The 27,730-nt window shown below is 39.3% G+C and overlaps 1 protein-coding gene across 2 annotated transcripts; it reads right to left on the bottom strand.

Moving 5' to 3' along the window:
• Positions 1–4,920: 4,920 nt before the first annotated feature.
• LOC308090009 (cohesin subunit SA-2-like) lies at positions 4,921–27,161 on the bottom strand. Of its 2 annotated transcripts, XM_080435037.1 has the most exons (34): positions 26,944–27,161; positions 24,719–24,844; positions 24,528–24,606; positions 24,119–24,277; positions 23,847–23,943; positions 23,665–23,741; positions 23,265–23,469; positions 22,938–23,089; positions 21,648–21,721; positions 21,179–21,302; positions 20,733–20,831; positions 17,932–18,011; positions 17,582–17,689; positions 17,340–17,448; positions 17,101–17,218; positions 15,184–15,287; positions 14,991–15,083; positions 14,769–14,858; positions 14,457–14,660; positions 13,775–13,845; positions 13,445–13,532; positions 13,266–13,346; positions 12,600–12,692; positions 12,306–12,480; positions 11,892–12,031; positions 11,695–11,796; positions 10,176–10,324; positions 9,910–10,038; positions 9,420–9,628; positions 8,725–8,968; positions 8,504–8,614; positions 7,905–8,031; positions 7,082–7,159; positions 4,921–5,911 (listed from the first exon to the last, which is right to left on the bottom strand). In XM_080435037.1, exons 2-34 carry the CDS (start codon positions 24,760–24,762, stop codon positions 5,888–5,890), a joined length of 3,837 nt encoding a protein of 1,278 aa, XP_080291163.1. In that variant the 5' UTR covers positions 24,763–24,844; positions 26,944–27,161; the 3' UTR covers positions 4,921–5,887. The 2 variants fall into 2 exon arrangements, with proteins under 2 accessions (XP_080291163.1, XP_080291162.1); XM_080435036.1 differs by lacking the exon at positions 4,921–5,911 and having other exon boundaries at positions 5,920–7,159.
• Between the last annotated feature and the right edge of the window lie 569 nt (positions 27,162–27,730).

Here is a 27,730-nt window from a genome sequence, read left to right on the forward strand (position 1 = left end):
CCGTTTACTTCCACCACTTGCTCCCTCCCTTCCAGGTAGGATCTCATCCAGTTCACTGACGTATCATCAAAACCTATTGCTTTGAGCTTATTGATCATAATTGGGTGATTGACGGTGTCAAAGGCCTTTTGGAGGTCCAGCATGACCATGCCGCAATATTTGCCCTTGTCGACATCTTGTTTGATAGAGTCGTTCAAATAGAGAAGGCATGTGTCAGTGGAGTGGTTTGTTCTGAAACCAGATTGGAATTTGTAAATTAGATTTTTTTCGGCAAGATACTTATCGACCTGTTCATAGACTATTTTTTCCATGACTTTCGAGATGGAGCTAAGAATAGAAATAGGGCGGTAGTTGCCAGGGTCTAATTTGTTTCCTTTTTTGTACAGAGGGGTCACCCTTGCTTTTTTGAAATCGTTAGGGACCCGTCCCTGTATGATGGAGAGGTTTATTATGTGGGTAATGATTGGAGCAATGGAGGCGGCCGAGTCTTTTAGAAATTTGGCGGGGATATTGTCGAGGCCTGTGGCTTTGTGTTGATGAAGAGCACTCAATTTTTTAAACACCTCTTCTGTTTTCACAGGGGAGAGTTTAAAATCATCTTTCCGTACACCCTGTTTTTTGTAAAATGAGTCAACATGTTCTTCACCATAGCACCCAGAGTGAGGGGGAAGTTTTTCAACCAAATCTGAGGTTATGGTCGTGAAGAATATGTTGAGGATTTTACTCACTTCATGTTTGGATGTGATGAGAGTGTCATTCACCTTGAGGCTTATGTTTGTAAACCTGGTTTTCAATTTCTTGCTGCAGCCTAGTAGGTTGTTGAATAGCTTCCAAAGCTCTCGTGGTTTGCTTTTATTTTCCTCAATTTTGTCATCGAGGAAGCTTTTTTCTGCTAGTTCGAGCATGCGATTAACCTTGTTTCTTAGCTTGTTTCTTTCTTTTACAAGTTTAGCTACGTGGGATTCGAGACCTTTGTTAAAACACCTGGCGAGTTTGATCCTACCTTTATGAAGCTCAGAACACTTTTTGTTTCTGACCTTCATGGCAGTAAGGATGTCCGAATTCATCCATGGTACCGGGCGGGATTTGACCATGACGGTTTTCATGGGGGCCACACTGTCCAAAATTTGAATGAATTTGGTTTTGAAACCAAGCCAAGATTCGTCTACCTGTGTGCTGTTTAGTACGTCGGACCAGTCCAGTTCCTCTAGCCTGCGATCTAAGTCCTCACTCTTATAGTTTTTGAGGTCTCTGATCGTGACTGATTTGTGGCAACCGTTCTTAGGTTTACGTTTCTTTCTGGTGCAGAAGATCATGTTATGATCAGATATGCCACAGGTAGAAACACCACTATTGAGGATTTTGTCCTTGTCCGTTGCTAGAATGAGATCTATGGTAGTTTGAGTGGAAACACACAGCCTTGTGGGCTGGGTGATTAGCTGGTGGAGTGAGTGCCGATGACAAAACCCCTTGAATGACTTATACACTGACGCTTCCTTACAGAGCATGTCTGTGTTAAAGTCACCAAGAAGAATCGTCTCCGCACACTCCACCTTAGCGTGACACCACTATGTCCCCCTGGACTAGCCCTAACTGGCAGGTGAACCAGTAGGGGTGAGCAGTGTGTGTGGGGAATTTGGGAATTGGCATAAAGACTACAGGGGGGGAAATAATTGGCAACACTAAATTTAAAAAGAGAGAAATAAAAATGTATGTATGCTGTGGCCTATATATGTTTAACTAAAATAAAGCAATATGGAAAAGGTAAACATTGAATTAGGTTGACTAAACACTGTAATTGAAATTTACTTAAAACGGTATGCATAGACTGGTAGACGTCATTAAAATCATAACACCGTTGCAGGGGTTTATTCTGTTCAAAAAGTTACATCTCCAGACATAAATACAAACAATAAATGATGCAGAGGACACTTTGTAAATAAAAACACAAATGTGTACACAAATATTTAAATATATGTGTATACATACAGAAGTATGCACAAGATCAGCAGTTCAATGCGTAACAGAAAACATCCAAAGTGACATAATGCAGGAAAAGTGAGTGTACAGTTAGGATTAGGATTTTTTGGAAGAACTGTTTAGGATTAATAGCTAATATATATGTGATGAAATCATGAACCAGAACTTGAAGAAATATTTCTGATATTTAATATCTGATATTTTTCCATAGGTTTGCTGCAGGAATCTGCCAACCAGTCCAATTCACAAATGGAAAGAAATATTAATACAACAATCCATTAAAGTCACACTGTGTAAATTATTCAATTAAACAAAAGTCATTTTTGTTATAATCTTTCACTGGTATATTTTTCACAATAACCATTCCACATAAATGCATTTAACAACTTCTCTAACCACTATTAAACATTATCTTTGTGAGTGTCGCTGACACACCAAAATGATGTAGGCACTGGAAATGTATTTTACAGGTAATAAATACTTTTTCTGACTATGTGTTGTAGCTTTACAAAATGTCCTCGGGCACTCAGACCCTGCACATTACTTTTTCAGCGTTCCTTCTGACAAACACTGTAATGACAAAGGAGCTACAAGGGGTGTCCCTAAAACAGACAACTAAAAGGGTCCGGGTACAGTATGACTTTAAGAAGGCAAACAAAACAACATTACAGTACATATCGAAAGTGTATATTTAACTGCAAATTAGAGGGTTAAATTCAAATAATGACCTCCCACCTCCCATACTGACATTTTAGCTAAATTAGATTTCAAACAAAAACTGCAAATATAAAATGAGCACCAGTAACAAACTTACATGTTTAGCTGTGTAATATAGTTGTAATTACACAAAAATGTGATACTACCAGCTTTCTAATATCATGTAACTTAGAATCATTGTAGAACACTTTCATACAATAAAGATATCAAGTAATCATCAGTGATGTCACATGGCAGAACTTCTTAATGGGGCCCTTGAACCACAAAACTGCACCATAAGGCTTAAGCAAAAGCAAAAGCCTTTCGCTCAGCAAAAAAATAAAACATTTCACCTGAAGTTGTAAATCAACTTGTTGTTGATCTTTACTGAAATGCTTAAGCAACTCCCCAGAGGGGAGCCCTTCCAGTGCTTCCATTTTAGAGAGGAACGGCACTACTAACCACACATCTGAACTAACAAACTAGGACAGTCAACAAGAAAAGGAAAAACAAAAGAGCAACACCGACTGCTCTGTCAATGGTTTTCAAACCTTTGTGCCCGAGGCACACCAAAGAGCAGGTCAAAATCTCAAGGCACACCTGTATTCATATCTGTATAAAATAGCCTCTGTAACACGTATCATCCCTCTTATCTCTCTGTAAATGTTAGATTTTTTTGTTTTTCACTAATGCCAAATGCTACAATTTCATAATGCATCACACCACATTGTGAGTTTGTAGATCTGCTATTATCACTATTTTAGAAAAATTGTGTGGGGGAAAAAAACTAAGAAAAGTTTAATAAAAAAAATCACCTATAAGGAACATGCCCCAAATAGGGACACCAGGTTGAAATTTGCTCAAATATATTTTTTAGGGTTTAGAATTTGCCTCTGCACTGGGAAATGAGTGCACAAAGCACTGATATAGTAAATCAAAAAAATATTCATGTTTTGTATAGTTGTATATATTGCAATAATAATGTGTAGTTGTCACAAAATCCCAAGGCACTCCTGGACTTGTCTCATGGCACACCACTTGGGAACCACTGTTCTAAGTAATGATTAACAAAAATAAAACAAAAAAATACTACTAAAGCACAGTTACAGGATCATTACGTGATTAAGAGTGCACAGACTGCACACAACATACCGTACAACCTAAGTGTCCATTACAACACAAGTTCACGTCAGACTTAACTAGTGCCTGACTATCAGCCATTATTTGGACTTTTCTGATGACATGGTATCGCAATTATGCACCTGATGCGTCCTGATTTTTCACCACTTTCAACCTGGTGTCAAACGTTTCAAAAAATTATTGTAGATCGTCTATTTTTGAAAATCTTTAATAGGACTAAAACTGATTAAATAAATGAGTTATGTTTGTGTTTATTTTGTATCTATCAAAAAGTTATTTGTGTTTATTTGTTTGCTTTTAAGAAACATTTTCTCAGTTAGAAAATTTGTATTAAAGTTTTTCAAATTATTACAAGACAAAATATCGGTCAAACATGGGTGGTCTCTGACTCCCCAAAATCGGGATTGAAATCTGGCATCGGTCGAGCTCTATGCTTAACACATCAAAAGTTAGGATCACAACAGTGAGTAATAAATAGTACACTAAGCTAACCTAATTCACCTAACTTACACAATGATTATGATGATGATTATTCTGAAAAATATAGATGAACACATAGTTCAAAACTTCTATGTTCTATCTTGTTTATTATATACTATAGAATCTCATAGACAATATGAACCAACTGGTTTTCACAGTCCAGTATCCAAAATGAAACAGGAATCATAGAAAATGTTAATATTGAACCTGAATATTAGCAAAATCACATCGTAATATACACTGACACATAATAATTTAAATATCAGCTCCCTGCTGATAACCCTAAGACTAAGGTTCTGAATCACTTTCCACCGTCTTTAGCAATCAACGACTCTACACTGAGGGTGTAGTCATCAGCATTCATATAGACAACAGTTCAGTTAAAAATACATATTTTTTGTCAAGTGACACTTTTGAAAAGGGAAAGGTATAAATTAATCCTTAATGTCAGGGCCCCATTAAACTACATACTACACACTCTTCCTACTGTTTGTGACATCACTGTCCTATACTTGGTATAATCATTTCTAGTCTCAATATAGCATTTCTTGCTCCATTAAAATGGAGAATTTAATTTATATAGTGTACAGGGAACAAAAACAGAAATAGAGGAGAGATAATAGATGTGTTGAAGGCCATAGGCTGGATTTAAATGTACTGTATGACATTGCAACTGCTCCAGCTTATTAAAAATAAATAAAAATGCAGCCGTCAACAGGTTAAATTCCATTTGGACATTACTGATACAGTCATTAGCTCTACAGAGATGAAAATAAAATATAAATTGCAGGCCATATCTATAGTAACATTAGAACTTCCAATACAAAGTTACATTTTTGCATCTACTTGAATTAACATGATTACAAACGATTAATTTACATCTGATTGTCATTACAAAATATCTATAAATCAAAATCTATCTGTAAGGTATAAAAGCACAACTGATATATCTCTAAAAATACCACGACAGAGAATTCTGAGGAGACCGCACATCGCATTTGCGGTAAGGCGTTTCAACACTATAGGATGCCATTTCACATTTTAGTTTACTGTGTACATATATGGCATAATACAATATATGGCCATGCCAAATTCTAGTTTAAAAGTATATCAGCCATATTTACATAAGACAATAGCTTTTTATTGAAGGACAAATCCATACCTTGACAATTAAAATTGTAGTCATATTTTTCTTCATCAAGCTCTTGTCACATACTATAGTATAGAGAAGAAGTTTCTATATTGGCACTTCAGTCGACCAAAAAACTGCTTGTAAGCTCCACCTATCCGATCCAATAGGTTCAAGCTGGCTACAAGTTAACAGTGTTAACAAGTTGTTTTTAGGGTAGCTGAATAAAGGTGGAAACATCTTATACAGTAATGCCACTACAGCCATATGAAGAAAAATATCAAAAAATGCAACCAAGGCAACCTTTAAAGTTAAAAGTCAAACAAGACGTTGAAGAGGCAATCATTGGTGTCTCACAAATCCTTAAGTCCCATGAGCAACTTACATTTCTTTACGAAGAACGGCCATCTTATTAGAGAGGGATCTTCAATAAAATAATGTTCCTTATATCCCCATTTTACTTTAGAACATTGGAACATTCAGAACCTGGAGGGGAAAAAAATGATTTAGTGTCTATATATGTTATTTTCGCACGGGAGAAAAAGATTTGAAAAGAGAAGAATACAGCATAGCACACTGTATAAAGCATAAATACAGTGATAAAGAATTTGAGAAAAACTAGGTCAATAGTTGATTTTCTGTTAAACTGTATATAACAAGATAAAAAAGGTCAGCTATAACTCAAAGTACGCTGAAAGATAGGGAAAATATGTGCCGCTGTCCATTTGTGTGAGCATTAATATTTATCTGACACTTGACAGGTTTTCCTTTCAAAGCGGATTCATGAAGTTTAGATTCCGCAGCTTGAGCAACTGTCTTTGTGTGGTTATGAGAGATGCAACAGCATCCTTGGTCATTTTTCTGAGACACCAAGCCACACAATATCATAGGTCACAGTTAATTATTTCTTAATTGGGGGTGTAAAGTGGCCAGTAACCGAAAACAAGAATGCCTGTTTGTATGTGTGCACGCTACTGCAAAAAGATCTTATTCTCCTGAATTAAACCAGTTATTTTTTAGGTATGAATTGGCCGGTACTGCATAGATGGTGATAATATTTTTTTTTATTTTTTTTTATCCCACGATTTTGCAACCCATTTTTCACCCAGTGCCAATTGTCTAAGCTTGTAATACTGGGTGCTACTCTCCCTCTGCCAGCCTGGGGAGAGCCCTGAACTGAACTAATGCTTCCTTCAATGCTTGAGGAGTGACCAGGCCACTTCTTATCACCTGACAGGGGGGAGTTTTCCCGGTAGGACGTAGCGTGTGGAAGGAACATGTTATTCCAACTAGTTCCTTTCCCCTCCATCAGGCCTAGGGGACACGGAGAGAACATGCAAACTCCACACAGAAAGGCCCTTTCGCCAACCCCACCTAGGGTATGGGCACTGATGACGCGGAGGAGAGGACACGCACCCAGCGCCCACAGCATCCCCGGCGGGAATCGAACCCAGGACCTTCTAGCTGTGAGGCGACAGTGCTACCGACTGTGCCACCGTGCCCCTATTAAATGGTGATAATTTCTAACAAATTTCTTAACAAATAAATCACAACTATTGCATATACTTACATATATACAGTGCATCATTTTACATTACCGTATCTCACATTTACATTATGTAACCCTCACCGCAACAAACGAAAAAGTATGCCTACCGAATCATCCATTATGGAGGATGGATCAAAGTAGTCTGGCTTCAATTCGGATCTTTCTCTGCGGTTCTTTGACGGTGGCTGAAAAAGAACAGCTATAGTCAGTGAATTTTGCATCACTGTACAGGAAGGTAATGTTTGAACATAACCTCCAAAAAGCTAGTACAGTTTAAGCTGATCACCATACACAAGCATTCAATCAATGTGAACATTCTTCTGGTAGGCCTCTAGTTTGAGGGTGGTAAACATGAATGTTTATCGGCAGCTCAATTGATGGGTTTACAAGTTTGACACTGGCCCCAAGTACAAAAAAAGGTGGCTGAAAGAAGGACAACCCACCACAAGAACACTGGATTTTATTGCATTTTATATTCGGTCTGTGTGGCCCATCCAGTCTAATGTACATGGTTCTCCAAATAAAGGGGACGGTAATATTTGTTTGTAGGTTATATTTGGCTGCCAATGGTCAAGCTTGCACATTGTCAGCAGAATATTGCTGACACTTTCACATCAACACTACAATCACACCGATGGTTTGGGCTCACAATACTTGGGAGTCTTAGAACTCACAGGATATTTCATTAGTGCCTTTGTGGAACTCAGAGAAAATACAGCTGGGGTGTTACCGGCCAAGTGCATCATTTTAACCGTCCTCAAACTAAAGGCCATTGAGGTAAAATAAATATTATTATCAAATAATAATAATACAAAAAAACACATACCGATTAACTTTACAATGCTTAATAAGTATTACCACTGAAATGTGTTATTGTGAGATGTGAGGTTGTTCGACGTAAAAATGTCCCAGGTAAAAAAAACAAATTACCAAGTCTATGTCCATAGTGTTAAAATCCATGCCCTCATTGAGGTCTTCCAAACGGTCCTCTGACGACATCATAACATCCTCCACTATTGGTTCTTCATCGTCCTCCATGAGACCGGAGCCTCTGCGACTAAGGTACGTACAGTAGTGCACATGGAAAGTTATTATAGAAAATAAGAATGTGCACTAATGCGGTGGTTCTCAACCTGTGGGTCGGGACCCCCAGGAGATTTTCTTTTTTTTTTGGGGGGGGGGGGGTACCCCGGATGACAGTGAAGTGACAATTTAAGGACTTTTAAGACCAGTCTAATACCAGTCTAATACCTCAAACCTCAACAAACTACTATAACTATACAAACTGGTCAAACATTGACCAGATTGTCAAATAATATAAAAAAATAATATATAAAAGCGGGCTCACAACGCCTCGCGTGAGCTTGTAGATCTGCTATTTTCACAATATTTATCTATGGAACCACGTCCCAGTTCAAATATTATTGTTTGGGGGGTGGCAGCCTGAAAAGGTTGAGAACCACTGCACTAATGCCAGCCCCTCCACTGAGACACAATGACTGTTATTGTGGACAACAGAGAGATCTTACACAGCATGCTGCATGTGGTTCCTCATCTTGGCATACTGCATATTGGCCCGTTCCTGCTGTTGGTGTGCTTCCGCTTGCTGCCTTTGGGCCAGCATCCAAGTAACCTGGGTACTAGTAGGGGAGAGAACGTCCGACACTTTAAAAGCAATCACACGGCAGAGAGTGGGTAGTTCAGTGTTGTGGATAAATTAAGGATATGTAGAAATGATGCACTGTATTACTTGTAATCCATGGCAGTCTGGTGGTGATGGTGTTGCTGTTGTTGTTGGGAAGGTATGGCCTGGTGGGAGTGCTGCTCTGATGACATGGTGTACACTCCTGTGTAGCTGTTATCTGTCCTCATCTTCTTTGGATCCCTCAGTACAGTGGAGGTGAGGTGGGGAGACAACAACATGACTGGTGTCTGCACGTTCTGCTCGCGGTTCATCCAAACTGCATCAGTACTGCAAGAGCTGTTTTCCTCTCCTGAGAAAGGAAGGCATGTACAGTATGCAGAAAATGTAGATTGCAACTGACAATTTTACACAATTACAGTACATAACTAAACAAATTTAAAAATACAATGTAAAGTGTGCATGTATCATGTATCCATGTTTATCTGCATGTTGTCCTATTTTCGAATCAAAGAAATAATAATCATCACTTCCATTATTTGCTTTATTAGTTGTAATTGTTTTGTGCTCTTTGTGATACAATGTAGATACAATAAGCTGTTAGTTGAATGTAAATGTAGCAAGAATCAGAATAGAAAAGGGAGACATAAATACCAGCATAATAAAATAAAATAAAAAGCAAGTCAATTATTTGACTATGCATACCCAGGATAAACTTATTGAGGTTTTCTGTAAAAACAATATTTAACCAAAGCCATTTCTTTGCAGTTGTCCAATAAATGCTTGCAGCATCAGGCCCTCACCTTCAGGAAATTTCCTCTTGCCTGTGCTAGCTGGCTTGGACTTCTTACTTCTAACAGTGGACCCTCGGCTGCTATATCCACTGATGACGGACATGGTGTCGTCATCTCCTCCAACATGTAGGGAGTTTCTGTAGGAGATGAGAGGTAGCCAGCAGTCCTCTCGCTGTAGAGACATCTGAAAGGTCATGAATCGTTCCAGGTACAGGTGACTGTGGAAGCCAGAAAGATAAAAGGTTGTGATGCAGTAGGGTTGCAACAATCGATCATTTTCTTAGCGATTATTCTATCAATTATCTTCTTAAGTGCATTTTCTTTGATAATTTGTTCTGTTTTTTATGTATCAACGAATCAACGCAACACATTCTAATAGATTTAATTTTTTGTTTTTAATCAATTATCGATTTAAAACATGAATAATAATGTCAACATTAATCATCAGTTACATCCTACCAATGCATAATCACACACATATCTTCTGCTCCATACTTACACTGTTTTCTTGTCCTGTCGCAGGAGTTTGTTAGAGAACTCACTCAGGACGTCCAAAAAGGCTAGATTGAGAGGTGGACCCCCCTCTCCCTGTGGACTAGGCTCCTTGAACGCAAACTCAACTCCATCCCTAAAATAAATACATAAAAAGACAGAATGAATGAGAAGCATGAACGTATGGTTGGTAACATTGTCCAAATAGGTTGGACAACTTCACTGATGTCAAAACCTATAGACAGCGTCTTTTGGCTCACAATTACCACTTACTTATGTAACATGGCAATAGCCTCCCTGGTCTTCAATTGATCCAGTCCAAATGTTAATGAAAAACGTCGGGCAAGTTCTTTTATGCCGCAGAAGGCTGATGAAGAGCGGTCAATATTGCAGCCAAGGTCAGACAACATCTCATTGAATAGCTACAAAGGAAAACACTGAACTGTTAACAATATTAATATGAATACATTTGAAGAAATAAGTCTTCAAAATCAAAATTCTTGAAAAAGGGGCATCAGGAAACTTTGGAGCAGAAGCTTGATTTTGAAAAAAAAAATGAACTAATATTATTACATTCATCAATCATGCTACCACATTTAGCTCTGTTTTTGTGGGCTCCATTATTATTTAAGTAGATTCAATAATGTTAAAGTGTAATCTATTGGATGGGGGGGTCCAAAAAGGTTCCAAAATCGGGATTCGGGACCCCCTTAGGAGACAAACAGGCCTTGTCTGTTTGGAGGTAGTAAAAATGTATAAACACGTTGCACAAAATCATAAGTTGCTTTCATCCACTTTCAACCTGGCATCCCTATATTGGGCATGTCATATTGTCGAAAACAGTAAAAAAAAGAAATATAGATGTAGAAAAGCGGAAGACAGACGATCTACAAGCTCACAACACGTCGCTTTGCCACACGCTGTGAGCTTGTACATCGGCTATTTTGCTATTTGTCGAATGAGAAGTACATAGTGTGTGCGTGCTCACGTGTGTGCATGCGTGAGTGTGCGCACATGTGTAGGGGGGGTCTCAGCTTTTGTCCGATATAAGAAGGGGGGAGGCCCAAGGAAAAAAGTTGGGAACCACTAGTTTAGCGTTTTCAAATGTTTACAATTTCTCAGCTCTTAAACATCTATGTTCACGTCACTCTTTTTTTATAGATCATAATACATTTTTCTTTTCTTTTTTGTAGTTTTTGGAATACAAATTTGAGGAAACTCTCAGCCATTGTAAACAAAGAAATGGAACTGCACAGGTCAAACCACTACTGCCTGTCAAGTTGGTTCCTCACTATACTGTAGGTCCAATTTATAGAACTCCCCCATTGGTCGAGAGATACTGGGAGCAAGATTTCAGAGGGCCCAAATACAGAGCAAAGGAATAACAGAGGCTGTATTTGAATTACAAGCTGAAAAGCTGGGAACCCCTAGCCCACAACGACCTGCCTGGATATGAAAAGTACAGGAAGGTGCAGTCCTCTTATGTTAAAGAGGCAGCAATCTGCCAAGAATGGAATTGTAGCTACACCTCAGGGCTCTATATCCTCTCTGTCCTGTCCAGTGTGCCACAGAGTATTCCAGGCTCAGATTGGTCTGTTCAATCATCTGCACACTCAGCGAAACTCAACAAATTGAGACGTGCCATGGTCATTATCAACTTTGATGGATGAACAAGATATGCTCAGTAGTGCTTCTTAAGTGCCTGCTTTTGTAAATGTACTACCGTACCTGCAGGCACAGTAGAAATAGTTTCTTAAGAGACAGTATTTGTTCGAGTTGCCAAGAATCATACCTTTTGCAAGCTGACAACGAGTGTCTTCGCACACTGTATTCTGTCAATCTGTCTTGTTTTACTCATTGTTTCCTTGATGATGTCTCCGTAATCATTGTAGTACTGAGGACAGTCAGTGGATAAAGGGTGTTAGCTGTGAACAGCAGCGAAAGACAGAATTTGTTGTAGAACCGATGATAATGAAATATTAAACATACCTTCATGTACTGCTTAAATATATCTGCTCCTGTATTTATTTCCACAACATTGTAAATGATCAGTTTGCAATAGGCTGCTAATAGGTTCCTCCGTTTGTGTAGTGCTTCTATTTTACAGGCTTCATCATCTTGCTGGCCATCTAGAAGACACAAAAGAGGACAAATACAGGAAAACAGTCCTAACAATCCATCTCTTATGCTTGCAAGTTTGCGAACTTTACACTGCTAGACCGGTGACACAACCGGCTTACTTGGGTGTGTCCTAATATTTTCCCCCAGCAACCAGAATAAAATTACCTGCATTTATCATTGCAGCTGAAAAAATAAAATGCTCACAACATGTAGAGAGAAACAATCAGAGGGAATTATTAGTGTTGTTGTCTTTTTCAAACACTGATGTGAACAGACTCTGACCTGTGCTGTTGTTGTCATCATCCTGGTCGATGAACACTTGTTCTAGGATGAAGTTGAGCAACTCGGCCTGTAAGCAAGAGTCAGGGGTGAAGGCAAGTGGCTCCAGATGCTCCCGGCCTGCCGACATGATCTGGTGACTGAAGATCATCAGCACGTCACACAGGATGGTGAAGGCCTACAGGAATAGAGCTCGACACTTTAGCTCTTGAGAGACCACCTACCGTGATTATACTTTCATCTGTATGTTACTGTAACTGGACCAAAGCCAGGAAGAGAAGAAGAGTCTGGTCCCACCTGTTCTTTTACAGTGGTGTTCACATTTGTTAGGTAGCGCTGGCACATTAAGCAGAAAACCCTCGTCTGCTTTCTCAAGGTCACCATATCCACCTAAAGAAACAAAAGGAAAGCTCCATTGTGCTACTATTTCATTTCAACTTGTGAACATGGTTTGTAAAATGTACTGTATGTAAAATGTAAATCTGTAATGGTTTACAACGTCACACGTGTAGGAACCCCAAATATTGGAGCTAAGGACCACCAATATACAATAACATTTGTTGGTATTGTCACCCTTCTTTCCTTGTTGCTGAACAGGACAGGAAGTTAGTTCCATAATATCGATAACATACTTTGCCTAACATCTAGTTTGGTCAATAAGATTGATGTATATGCCATATTTATTTTCCAGTTGCACAGAGCAGCTGTGATTCCAGTATGTGAAACTCAACATTTAAATAAGTGATACGTACTAATCTTTTAAGACGTAGCAAAGCCAGTTTACTTGCTTACTCAACTCTCTTGTATCATTTATAGCCCAAAGTGACAGGAGTAAAAGCTCAAAATAAACTGCATGTTGCTTTCCAAATATCCATGCATGCATTACTGTACAGACCGATGGTGGTACAACCTAACTGACCATATTCATGTTGTGAATATACAGTATGTTATAGTAATATGTACCTTTGAGGAGCTGCATTCTGAGAGATTTGCGAGATGCCACAGGATGATATAGTGTGTGCACTGCATTGCATGAATGACAATCTGTAGGGGAAAACAAAAATAACAGGGTGATGATACAGACATGTTGTTAATGACTGATTGAGTTAGGTTAAAGACAATAGACAAATTACTCTAATTACCTGCTCAGGCATATCTCCATTTTCCAGACCGGTGTTGAGTAGCTTGTAGTTGGAAGTGAAGAGGTCCCATTTAGAGAGATCATGTGCACTTGTAGAAGGAAAAGAAATACAAGTGTTCGGATTGATGAAATGAAATTATATCATTCTGGGTTCAGATGAAAACAAGTCTAAAAGACGACACAGCCATCCATAGAACCGGATTTCTTTTTCCTTTAGAACAGTAAGTGCTGACTGAAAAACAAGAAGCTACTTTGAAATCAAACAACCTAGACTTTCAACATTCAATCACAAGTATATATTTTCAAAATCTTAATATGTTCATTGTTTTACTTGTGAAAAGCACTTATCCTCTTCAGCGTGGACAGAACCTGGTAGGCATCATCTTCATCTAGTTCTTCCCCCTGCCAGAGTAGAATGCTTTCTTGTGAAACACCCACAACTCTATAGAGTACACTATAGCAGGGGTCTTCAACAGGGAGTCCGGGACCCCTAGGGGGTCCTCAGAGTTACTCCAGGGGGTCCGCCAAAGCTTTGTGTTTTTACATTAACCACTGGAACCCTAGCATCTCTATTCTGAGGAACATTAGCCGGAAATAGCTACAAGCTCACAACGCCTCGCGCTGCAGGGTGTTGTGCGCTTGTAGATCTGCTATTTTCGGCAAAGAGGTTTGGTGTAGGAGGGAAAAGGAGCAAATCAAGTATTGAAGGTTTAAGAGGTTAAATGTCTGAAATGAACAAAAAACATTAATTTACACAGCACTGATGATAGTCAATGAAGCTATCTATGAAATCTATGAAAAAGTTTAATCTGTATACATTGTATGCAATGTACAGTAGTGGGGGTCCCTGCTTCATCTCTCTCTCAGCTCGGGGGTCCTTGGGTTGAAAAATGTTGAAGATCCCTTCCCTATAGAGTACTGCACATTTAAAACATTACATTTAATTAAATTAAATTTAATTTAATCTAAACAATACAAACAACAAAATAAAGTCGTGAATTCCTGCCATTTACCTCATGCAGAAAGTCCTCCAGCAGTTTGTTGAACTTGTCCACCAGCTCATCCAGGAGCTGGGAGCGGGCAATGTCCACACGATTGTAGATAGTGAACTCCTCGTTGCATAGGTAGTGGTAGGTGGTAGAGCAGGCTTCAAGCACATCTGTGTCAGTGTGCTTATCCAGCACCTCCCATATTTGACGCAGCAGAGCATCCAAATGCTTAATGGGAACAGAAAACTGTTTTCAGCAACATAGTATTCAGCAACATCGTTATCATCGCTGACAGCTTGAGTTTTAGCAGTTAGAAGGAATGTACATTTCACAAACCTTTTCTAACCGACCAGTAGTGTAGATGTCAAGATCAAAGTACTTTGGAATTTGTAGTAAATTGGTCACCTTTTCAACATCAACACAGTACTGTGAAGAGAAAAAAAGAAGACGGTAACGGTCAGTACACATTACTGACAGTCATGGATTATCTGGTGACCCAAGTTAAAAGAGTCAGTACTGTGTACCATTATTTGAAGAGTACATAACGTTGCTAACCACCTTTGTCAACAACAGAGGCAATGCCACTGCAAACATCTCTGTGATTCTCGTTCTGTCATCCAGCTGCACTTTCTTCTCCTTGGCGGTAAGGACCTTTGACATGCAGGAGACCACAGTTCATTTGTCAACATCTAGTATGATAATGTGTGAATGCTCATGAAGTGGTTGTAGTTTGCAGAGCCAGGCAACGCACCCTCTTGCCTGTGCCTCTACCCACTGGAGGGTGGCATTCACACGCATGCCGGACAGCAGCGAGCATGATCTCTATTAGTGCCGTCTCCTGGGGGTCGGTCAGGGCTGGAAAAGACACAGAAATACAGTATACTATGGAATGATCAAATGAGGATGAGACTTTGCCTGTATGTCAACAAAACACACTTGTGCATTAATGATTGCGTAAAACAAATCAAGTGTTTCTTCTTGGTCTTAAATTAGTCCTAAATGCACAGAAAAGGAAATATTTCCTATTGTCAAGGGCTCACTCACAGGGCTCACAACACCTTAACCAGTTGAACCCTAGCATCCCTATTTGGGGCTAATATTTGGTGAAAATAGCAGATCTACAAGCTCACAGCACGACAGGTGAAACTTTTCAAGCTACATTCCTGTCTATAATGGACTGTGGTGACATAATGTACAGTATACATGCTGCCTCGTCTCGGTTGAGGAAGCTATAGGCTGTTTACCATGCGTCTATGCACGTTGTTACTAATGCCAAGGGGATTACTCACCACTGTGTTATATCAGATGGTAGGGTGGACCTATCTGTATTCAAGTAAGAAGTTGCACATGTATATCTTTAAATTAGGCCATCCTAGAGACACTTCCCAATATCTTTGTAGCTTACTCTGCTTTCCCTCCAATAGCTACCAAACTTAGTGCACTAGGTGCCTTCAAAGTATGGTTTACAAGACCTTACCTATTTAGATACCCTGGATTCACCTGGTGAATTTACATATCTGATACAGAAGTCATTGCAGGAAGAGTGTTTTCTTTATTTACCCAAGGTAGTAGCTGAGCACAAGTCAACATTTAAATAAGTGATACGTACTAATCTTTTAAGATGTAGTAAAGCCAGTTTACTTGCTTACTCAACTCTCTTGTATTTTTTATAGCCCAAAGTGACAGGAGTAAAAGCTCAAAATAAACTGCATGTTGCTTTCCAAATATCCATGCATTACTGTACAGACAGATGGTGGTACAACCTAACTGTGCACAGAAAACTAAATATTTCCTATTTTCAAGGGCTCACTCACAGGCAACACTTTAACCAGTTGAACCCTAGCATCCCTATTTGGGGCTAATATTTGGTGAAAATAGCAGATCTACAAGCTCACAGCACGACAGGTGAAACTTTTCAAGCTACATTCCTGTCTATAATGGACTGTGGTGACATAATGTATACATGCTGCCTCGTCTCGTTGAGGAAGCTATAGGCTGTTTACTATGCGTCTATGCACGTTGTTACTAATGCCAAGGGGATTTGCTCATTGCTCATTTTCAGCAAAGCCCTGCACATACTGTAGACACACACACATTAAAACCTGGGAGCTGACCAGTACAACCACAGCACTGTTGGCCACTGAGCAGCTCCACTGAAGCAGTTGGGGTTTCAGTGCCTTGCTTAAGGGCACTTCAGGGGTGTTGGGTGAGGGGTGAGTGGTGGCCATTCACTTCCCCACCCAGAACTTTCTTGCCGGTCTGGGGAATCAAACCGGGAACCTTCCGGCAACAAGTACGCTCCTCTAACCTTTAGGCCACCGCTGCTCCAGATTACTGTATGTTCCTATGTTTTAGGTATGGGACTTCTAGGTTAAAGGTGTTCTAGTTGGGAAACTTCTACCGCTCTGGCAAGAGGGAATCCCCCGCTTGGCCAGGCAGATACTTGTCAACCAGTGAGACCAGTGTCTAAACTTCTCAATGGAAGAGTAGGGAGACCGCCTCCAAACACTGCAGATGTGATAGTTATATTATATTAAGATACCATACAGATTGTGAAATAAATTCATTTTCGGATTGTTCAAGTTCCAGATTGAAGCTTTAAATAGAGGAAAAATAAAAAGGTTTCTGAGGCTGTGAAACATTGATTGTATGAGTAGGGGAAACTCACCCTCCTCCCCTGGCATGGGCTCATCCAGCAGAAGGCTGATCATGCTCTCCCAGTCTTTGAGGAGGTCTGCTGCACAATCCCACAGACTATCTACCAGGTAGGCCCCATGTTCATGGAGCTACAACACACAAGAGTACGTATATCCCATCAATATTGTAACACTTCCAGCGCTACAGCTGCCACAGAGACACCAATGACAAGGTTTTCTTCCAGTACAGAGAAACATGGACACAAATTACCTCACTCTCCAAGAAGAAGAAGACTGTGGTCTTGAGGAGGCTGCCGTTGAGGCTTTGCCTGCCCCTCCTGGGCAGTCCTTCTTCCTCTCCCCCTCGGTGGCTGTACAGCCTTTTAGCCAGCACAACACAAAAAGGTCAAGCAATGTCCTCAATTCCGTACTGCATTATAAACATGGACTTGAGTCATCTGGAAGATGTGTAGGACTGATGAAATTCAATTTCATTCTCAAACGAAATCTTACTTTTTGTAGAGAAACTCTCCTGCGGCTACAGCTAAGGGTCGATGGGCTGAGTACACCAGATGATACACACTCTCACAGTCCTCTGCTGTAAGGATCTCATCACTGCTCCTGTTAGATCAAAATGACCCAATTCCTTTGTGAGCAAGAGCAGTTCAACACAACAAATAACTGACAAGCTGAACATTTGCAAATATGGAACGGAGCTTAATAGTAAGTGTCCCAATTTCCTCTCTTAGTTCTGCACTTGACTTGACTGATGATATACATATATTTTCATTTGGATCACAAAGAAAAAAGTAAGGTATATCGATGCTGTTAAATTCATTACCGTTGTAGGTGAGGATACTTACTGTAAGACAAGAGTCAGAAGTTTAATGGCTTGTACTGCAACATCATATTCCTTGTCCAAAGTCAACGACACAACGCGGTCCTGTCAATGACAGTACGGTTAGCATGTGCACTAAGTCATCACAAACCTACAGTAAGTCATACATTTACTAGCCATGGTAACCTCCCGCTGGGAAATCCAGGGCACTGTTCCAGGACTGTGCAGGGATATACAGTTTCAGTACTTGTTGTGGTTACTTGCATGCAATGGTGACATATCAGGAAAATAATATGCATACAGCATTACAATGTAAAAGCATATAAATTAGTATAGCTAGCTAAACACAGATTTATTTTTATTGTCAGGGATAAAATTGGAATCATCAGCATTAGAAGCATCAGGACGGACTGTTTTACCTTCCTTAAATAGCTGCAATTACAGAACTTGTGATTTTACATGACCAGCAACAGTTTTGATGTTCTCTTACGCAGTAAACTCCTCTGGGTCCTTAATTACCGGCAGGTCTTACGTCTTATGTCTTACCTTAAAGGAGTACTTCACCCAATTTTTTTTAAATTTTCTATCAATTACAAACCCCATGATGAGACTCGCCGGTCATGCTCGGGGGAGCTGTTAAGGCAACTCCGCACCAAACAGACTCGTCCAGACTATTGCAGACTACTCCAGACTGCAACAGACTGGTATTCGGTTGGCAAAAGTTACCATTTAAGTCTGTCAGCCGACTGGCCATTCATGTGCTAATTTGACTTTTAGCCTGCCAGCGTTGCCAGGTCTGCTTATTATAAGCGACTTTGGGCTTGTTTCCCTGCAAAGCCACTTAGGGATGTTCCCAGCGTTTTTTCTTCACTGACGTGCAGTGGTGTAAAGTAACTAGTACATTTACTCAAGTACTGTACTTAAGTACAATTTTGAGGTACTTTTACTTTACTGGAGTATTTCCAATTGTCTATACTTGTACTCCACAACAATTATTTGAAATGTTTAGTTACTAGTTACTTTGCAGATATAAATCATTATGAAACATACATTAACCACTTTAGCCCTATTTTGTACCTATAAGCTATTTGAAAATAGCAGATCTACAAGCTCACAACGTGTTGCGATGCACGCGTTCTGAGCTTGTAGATCTGCTATTTTCAAACATTTTTGTACTTTTACTTTTGGTACTTTAAGTACATTTTTATACCAATACTTTAGTACTTTTACTCAAGTAAATGTTGAATTCCGGACTTTTACTTGTAACAGACTCAGAGTACATCTATTGCATTCAAGCCTGGAATTTCGTCATTTTAGGGGCAAGGCCACTTGGCCTTTGGTGTTGTAATTTTTTGGAGGGCACAAAGGCCCTGCCCGGCCTTCCTGCCAGGGCAGGAAGGCCATCCAAAAAATAATAACGATTTTTAAGTCCAAAAATGATTTTTAAGTCCACGGAAATAATGCATTTAACTTGAAGGTTAAGGATGATTGTATTTTAATATATTATAAGAATAGTATAACTATCTGTGAAATATTACCCATTTATTTCACAAAATAATGTGTTGGCCACTGACCAATATTTAGTTATATAGGTCTCAATATGTCACATTCAGCCCTGGACTTCACTGACTGAAGTAGGGGTCACATTAATCACATTAGATTCACAGAATGTATTTTACCCACAAGTTATTTTCATTCAAATGAAATGTGAATGAACTTGCACTAATAATGACTTTAGTTGATTTTTCACTCTTTAAAATATAGTATTTCTTAATTATTAATAATTACTGCTTGTAGATTGGCTATTTTCACGATTTTAAATTGTTTTTAAATAATAATAAAAAAGGAACATACAAGATTTCCACCCGACAGCCATAATATATAGCCAATATATGGTTCTGTATCAGTATATGAGTCCGTTTTTGAAGATTTCATTCTAATTGGCTACTATGCCTGAATATGAATTTCATGAGCCTGGGTAGGTCACCCTGGCTTGGCGGAGATATGCCCTGTAGCACACTCCGCACAGCAGCAGCAGCAGCAGGTGAAAGCAATTCACTTAATTGCTCGTTCTCTCTCCCTCTTTCCGTCTCCTCAATCTCTCGCTCGCTCTTTCTCTCTCAATCTTTCACTCTCCCTTTTTTCTCTCCCTGCCGCTTTTTACCTCTCTCTCTCTCTCAATCTTTCACTCTCCCTTTTTTCTCTCCCTCTCTCTGCCGCTTTTTACCTCTCTCTCTCTCTCTCAATCTTTCACTCTCCCTTTTTTCTCTCCCTCTCTCTGCCGCTTTTTATCTCTCTCTCTCTCTCTCTCTCTCTCGCTTGTTTCTCTCACATAATCTGGCAACACCGACAGCCCTCTGTTGTCACTGCCACTGCGCTACCAGTCGGCTAAAAAGCTGAACATGTTCGGTCGGCTCTGGGTCGGCCGAAAAGGTCCCGACGGACCCCCCGACGGACCCCTAACCGACTGGCCGACGCTTCCCGAAGCCAATTCGGCCCAAAATCGGGCCGACTCAGATTGGTCTGGAGAGGGCTTTAGGGGTTAAGTGTCTTACTCAGGGACATTTTGAAAAGTACTATACTGGGCAGATTGAGGGCGAACCGGTGACCTAATGATTACCAGGCGGCCTCTCTACTAAGCCACGACCGCGCCAACACTCACAGGGTTAAATTAACACTGAGGATTTTACTGTGCATGTTGCTTGTCTTCCATGGAAACTGGTCTTCCATGGAAATTGGTCTTTAACTTTAAAAAATATGTACCAGGGCATGTGAGAGCCCTGGTACATATACAGCTGGTAGTGTAGTGAGGAGTAGTTGGCTCACCTTAAATCGACTAGTGAAGAGTTCCAGTCGAGTGTTGAGCTCCCTGCTATAGTACAAGCCCTGCAGGGCTGTCAGGCACTTCAGTCGCACCTCACCTTGCTTACAATCACAGTAGCCATATAAATAATTAGTAATATTAAAATGTCTAGTCATCACAACTGCCCCCCCCCCCCTTTACACACAATGACAATGTTCTTAATTAGCCAAGTTGCAAAACAGTATCATTAACTTATTGCCAAGCAAATAAATGTTAGGTATCAATAATACTAAACTATACACTCGATATACTCAAAGATGCTTTACAAACAAAACTAAACAATCATGTTAGGAAAGCAACCCATTACAGAACCACTATCAGGGGAAAGGAAATCCTTTTAGCTAGCCTTAAAATAAAAAAAAAGATTCATCCAGATGCTGTAGTGTAGACTAAAGTGTATCTGACTTACCTTGTCATGCATTGTCCACCCAACATATTTCAGGTAACTGTCATTGAGAAAGGCGTCACTGTACAATTTCATCCACACTCCAATCTCCTCGATGCAAATCGCTCGGATTTCGGCAATGGCATCACTGATGAATATAGAAGGATTGACTGAGAATAAGAAAAGACATGCAGCCCCATAATATCCAAATGGGGCTTTAATCCACTCCTATCTGTTAACTCAGGATGGCAAAGCATATGAACACAGAACATTTGGAGCAGCTCCCTACTCAAAGCTTGGCAGGTGTCCGATTAGAATCATATGTAGTCAAACATATATGATGCAAGTTACACAAGAGGGCAACCAAAAAAATAAACATTCAGCAGTGGTCTTGGTTTGATGTGATACAATACAGTGGCATGAGAGGGGGCACTCATCTTTAACAGTGACATTTGACAGTCAGTATGGAATTTTAGTGCTCATAGATACATACCGATATCTATGCACAAACACTCCTTTGAAGATTGCATTCATCATGTTCTCAATTTCGTCTTGGTTTTCTTGAAGCTGAAACAAAATAAGGGGAAGAGCTTCATTTATTTATTTTTTACATATTTTACGAACAGTACTGCTCCTCATTGTGGACTCTATGAGTAGGTCTAACACTGATGCAAAAAATATCCTTTAGGCCTGTCACAGTATAGGTGAAATGTGGCCAATAAAGTTGATACATTCTGTACTTACCAGCCTTGGAATTTGTGAATAAGGGAAATTACTAGCCTTACATACTGTACTATAGTGATCATAAATCTTGCAAACTCCATAAATTTGTTTTCCATGAGACAATGAGTGAAGTTAAATTTGTGGTTTTGCCAGGCTAGTAAATTAGCACAATAAGCTTATTTCTAGCTCCCTTTAGACTGTTAGACCTGTTCAAGGCAGTAATGTTTCACCATCATTTCACCTAGCTCACTATAGAACGTATGGAGATGGAATGGGAGGGGCATTTGCATGGCAGCTTTTCTTTACACCACCTTGTTTGCAGGATCTCTATAAAAGTGGCTTCCCTGTTCGTAGAATAGAACAATGTGGTGCAATCAAAATCCTTATGTAAAGTCATTTATTTAAAAACCCGTTTATCTCTGTAAGTTCATGTTAAAAAATTAGGGAATTCAATATTGATTTCCAGAGGGCCAGTGCAACATATAATGATAATAATAATGAATTTATTTGTATAGCACTTTTCCAAACAAGGTTTCAAAGTGCTTTACAGAGCAAGGCAAACGAATAATATGATAAACATAAGAGATAAAAGTACAATCACTGGATAAAATAACATTAAATAGAGAAATAAACACAGATAAAAGCAATACAAAACAATACAATACAATAAAACTGACACGGGAGGCAAGAATACTAAGAACATAATGGACATAATAAAGTATGTTTTCAGAAGTTATTTAAAAGAAGACACTGATTTTGCAAGCCGTAGACCCTCAGGTAGGGCATTCCAAAGCCTTGGTGCCCGGACTAAAAAAGCCTGATCGCCCCTGCGCAGAGGCTCATAAGGGATCAGCATATCTGAAATATAACTGGGAGCCTATCCTTGCAGGATTTTAAAAGTCTAAATTCTGAAACTAATAGGTAACGAGTGGAGAGCAGCTAAAATGGGTGTGATATGGTCGCATTTCTTAGAGTTAGCAGTCTGGCAGCTGAATTGTGTATCAGTTGGAGTCTGGACGTAAAGAGATAAAAGCGTTAATTACTTAGAGATTCAGCTCACCTCTTTACGTTTCTGCAACAGGAACTCCAGCCTATCGTTGGCCCTCTTTCCAATGTCCTTCTTCCTCTCTGCCTCATATTGTCTTTGTGTGTTGTCCATGTTAATGCTCAGGTTGAGAGCAACATTCACCAAGGCCGTCATTAACTTCATGGCTTTAAAAACAGAAAAAAGGCAGCATATCTCTGTTATGCACTTGAAAAAGATGAGCAATCAAAAAGATAAACAGTATACAAAAATATCCACTGTTCTAATCAATCCACAGTAACAGAAATACATAACAAAGCAGTGCGCTTCCAAAAAAAACTTTAAAAGTAGACCAAAACTGACCTGCAAGTGTGCTTGTGTGTCTAAAAGCCCGGACTTGTGAGTCAGACAGGCCAGTGAGCAGTGAGATGACCGTGTCCATCATGTACTCATCGTAGATGATGCTGTACTGACACTGCCGGACCAGGACCCCAATGAAATCACTGAAGCTTAACCTGAATTTCTTCCACTGTGGCCCTGCTAGGGTTAATGGATAGTCACCGCTGTCCTATTCGAAAATTGAGGAAGGACATATATGATTTAGATGACAATGACATCTTTCAAGTAAAATGTATTAAAATTTGATCATTTTCCTAATTTCCTCAAACTCAGCCAACATTAAGACTTTTTCATGTTTGATTTGTGCTTATACATTTCAGTCCTATTTTTAATTTTAGAATCATCTCAACACCGCAGACAGCACCTCATCAAATTCCTCTGTCATTTTCCTGATGATCTCGGAGTTCTGCATACGTCTGAACATCTCTGAACTCACAGCACCTGTGACAGGAATAACATATTTTCAAAAAAGTCTACAATCGTAATTTTGCTTGGATAACATCCCACTTTTAACTGTGCCCCATGGAAGTCAATTCAGATAATTACCTTTACATCCAGAGCACTGAATGAAGAAGTTGATTAAGTCCAAGAGAGCAATGTCTTTTTCTTGTTTGTATGCCTCTATCCAGTCGTCAACAACAGACTGGAAAACAAAACAATAGCGGTTGACTAAATAACCCTTCAATTATGATATTCTAAATTCAAGTTTGAAACCTTCTCACAGCTCTCAGTCAAATCTAATTTTGCATTAGAGATGTTGCAACACCCATGCTGTTTTACAGTCAAAAAAAGTAATACGACACCAAGGGTGCACGTACCTGTGTGGCACTCTTTCCCATTTTAACCACCTCAAACAGGGTCATATTCTCCACCCCATTATGCTGATGATGCCCATTCACCCAACCAAGGCCAGGAACCTTTCCAACTGCTCCACCTTTGGCCTTGTCTCCAAGGGTCTTCTTTCCCTTCTTAGCAGTCTATTATGGAAAAGTTACATCATTTGTAATAATTTATTCTGAAATTAATTTAATTGCAGAATAACTGTGAACATGATGGTGAATATACCATCCCATTTGTGAACAATAAATAACTACCCCAAATAATGGAACATTTTAGGTGGATGTTACTATTACTTTGGGGGGAAGGGGGGGATTTAAGAAAAGCAATTGATGATACCACAATGTCCAATTGTTTCTTAAGATAACATGTATGAAAAGCAACACATACGAATGCTTTCCCCGTCTTTGCATTCCTTCCATCAGGATCTTCAAGGTCTGCGTCTGAAGATAACTGTGTATCAGCATCTCTGTACATACAGTCGCACAAAAATAAGACAAGCACTATTTACTTTGAAGTGAAATTTTAAAATACATTTCTAGCATTTGAAAGTTAACACTTGATGACAGACTATTGCTTACGGATAAGGTGGATTATCTGTTTGCAAGTCCTGCGCTGCTATCATTTCTTTAACATTTTCTGGATCAGCTTCAGTAAATGATTTGGTTGCTCTGGACCCCAAAAAAGTGTTTTACGTTCACTTAAATCTGGAATGAGAGACAAATCAAAATTATGACTGTTAATTGATTGTGTCCATCAATTACATCACATGTAATCAAAAAAGATGACATCTGACTTACATACATAAATCTCAGTTACACCTAACACTACTAGGAACACTTGGAACACTTTGATAGTTATAGGCAGTCAAGCATGCGCAAGTAAACACATAGGTTTCCCTACCAGCAGCAGTGGTTTGTGGAACCAAAGATTGACTGTCCATGAAGGGCACTAATATTATTAGTTGGTAGGTAGGCCCAGCCTACCTGATGTGAGTGAAGGCCAGAGAAAAGGAAAAAAAACATTTGAAAGCACCAGAAACCGAAACTAGGGCTGCAACTATCCGTACTTTTTAAAGTTATCATTCTATTGATAACTTTTTTGATTTGATGAATAATCAAGACGCATGTTTTTTTTATATTATTTTATTTTTTATATATCAACAAATCGATTAACAACTTAATCCAGCGTTAAGTTGTTATTTTATACTTGGTACCAAACTTGGTTTTCAAACTGTTGATGTGATGTTTTGCATAGTAGTGTATATTTGTCTGTCATTAATGTTGATGAATTGAGTACAAAGGACCCCAATGGAAACAAGCCATAGGCTTTCTTGGGTTTAAAATCCTCTTAGCAGACCTTGTATTGAACTGTACTTTCCTGTGCTTTTTATTTTGTGCAAACTGCTAATTAAGTATTAAATCAATCAATCAACCAACAATGTCATGAATTAATTGTGAAGCTTTGTGACATCACCATGTGAGCTTGTAGACTATCTTCTGCTATTTTTACTATTTCACTTTTTTGGACATTTTTTTTAACCTATAATGACATGGACAAAATAGGGCTTGCAAGAAAGGTATGCAAATACTTTATTTTTTACCCTTCTTTCAAAACATTAGTAGAAATAAGTAAACACGCATTGAAACGTAAGTGGTGCAACACTTCAGTATCATCATGGCTCAATAAAAACATCACTGTGTTAAGGAGGAGTACCCCTTCATGGCAGCAGTCTTATTTGTTTGATGCTGCTGTCTTAATAATATTTATTTTGAATTAAGGGCCAATGAAGATGGAGAGTATTTTAGCAGTAACTAAGTACATTTACTCAAGTACTGTACTTAAGTACAGTTTTGAGGTATTTTTTACTTTACTGGAGTATTTCCAATTTTCAGTACTTTTACTTCTACTCCACTACATCTCAGAGGCAAATATTGTACTTTTACTCCACTATAATTATTTGAAAACTTGAGTTAGTAGTTACTTTGTAGATTTTGATTATTAGCACAAAACATACAGTAACCACTTCAGCCCCATGTACATTTCGGCCATTTGAAAATAGACGATCTACAAGTTCACAATACGTTTCAATGCCATGCATTGTGAGCTTGTAGATCTGCTATTTTCAAAAGATCTTTTTGAAAACTTGTGAAATATGGGACATTCTGCATAATGAGTACTTTTACTTTTGGTACTTTAAGGACATTTTGATGCCAATATTTTTGTACTTTTACTCAAGTACATTTTGAATTCTGTACATTTACTTGTAACAGAGTATTTCTACATTGCAGTATTGATACTTTTAAGGGGGAAAAAAAGAGTACTTGAGTACATGTACTTAGTTACTTTCCACCACTGCTTATTGGTCCTTGACTAGCGAGATGTAAAACGAGCTGTCAAGATCACAGAGCTGCCTTACTTAGCATTAGTAACAGCTTGTTAATAACAAAGTGACGCATGGACAGACATAGACATAGTGTTGACGGAGGGTAGCCTCCAATTAACATGAAGATAATAACGTCACTGACTAATGTTAAGTTAAGTTACCACACCACCGTGTCGTCGCTTGACAAAAATGAGATAAAGTGAGCGTCGACACTTTTACAGTTGAAAACAACGTCATTTTTTGACGGGCGGATCGATCCGCCCGTCAAAAATGACATTGTTTTCAGCTGTACCGTGCTTCGTTGCAAGAGCCCTCCACTCGAGCGGAAAGGCTCGTGCAACGCAACGCAGCACAGAACAGTCTTCAAGCCCCGACAGAGACATCAATGACAACCCCGCCGCCATTTTAGCCACAACTTACCTCGTTTATGACAACAAATGCGGGACTGAAACCATTCATAAATAATAAAGACGTTGTGTTGGCTTTGCAAGGGCCGGGCAACGCGCTCCTTAATTTTTAATATAAAAATACATTCAGCAGACCCACATTTTTGTCTTCACCTAGTTGTGTTTCCAAGCTAACGTTGTGAAGCATACTGTATGATTGCTAACATACTATAGCATGGCTCAATTTTTTTGGTTTCGTTGCAATGTATGCTGCACACATGCGCCACCTATTGGTAGCATTTTAGCAGTTTGGCCCACCTCTGGTTCATGCATGGCTTGCTGCTATCTCCACCAGGCCGAAGGAAAATATATTTTTGAAATCACAAATATGACCATTATAGGGCAGTAGTTCTCAAACCTTTTCATGTCAAGGACCCCCAAATTGATATATATTTGGCCGCGGACCCCTATCAAAATTAGTTAAAAATAGCAGATGTACAAGCTTGCAGCGTGGCACGAAGTGACTCGCTGCGAGCTTGTAGATCTGCTATTTTTGAATACCCAATGTATAATTAAATAAAGTGGTTCAGAAGATTGTGCTGTGTTAACTACTTTTGCTGGGGACCCTCCCCGGACCCCACTTTGAGAGCCAATGCCTAGGGTAGACTAAGCTAGTTCATATAAAACAAATGTTGGGTGATAATTTGATCATTTATTTTATTTAACACATTTCATATGGGGGAATCTGCAGCAAACATTAATATTAGACAATTTTCTCTGTTTCTGTTATACCCAAGTGATGTTACACCTGCTTGTCAGAG

Source organism: Gymnoscopelus braueri (genome assembly GCF_963280865.1).
Source record: "Gymnoscopelus braueri genome assembly, chromosome: 8".
Taxonomy (NCBI): domain Eukaryota; kingdom Metazoa; phylum Chordata; class Actinopteri; order Myctophiformes; family Myctophidae; genus Gymnoscopelus; species Gymnoscopelus braueri.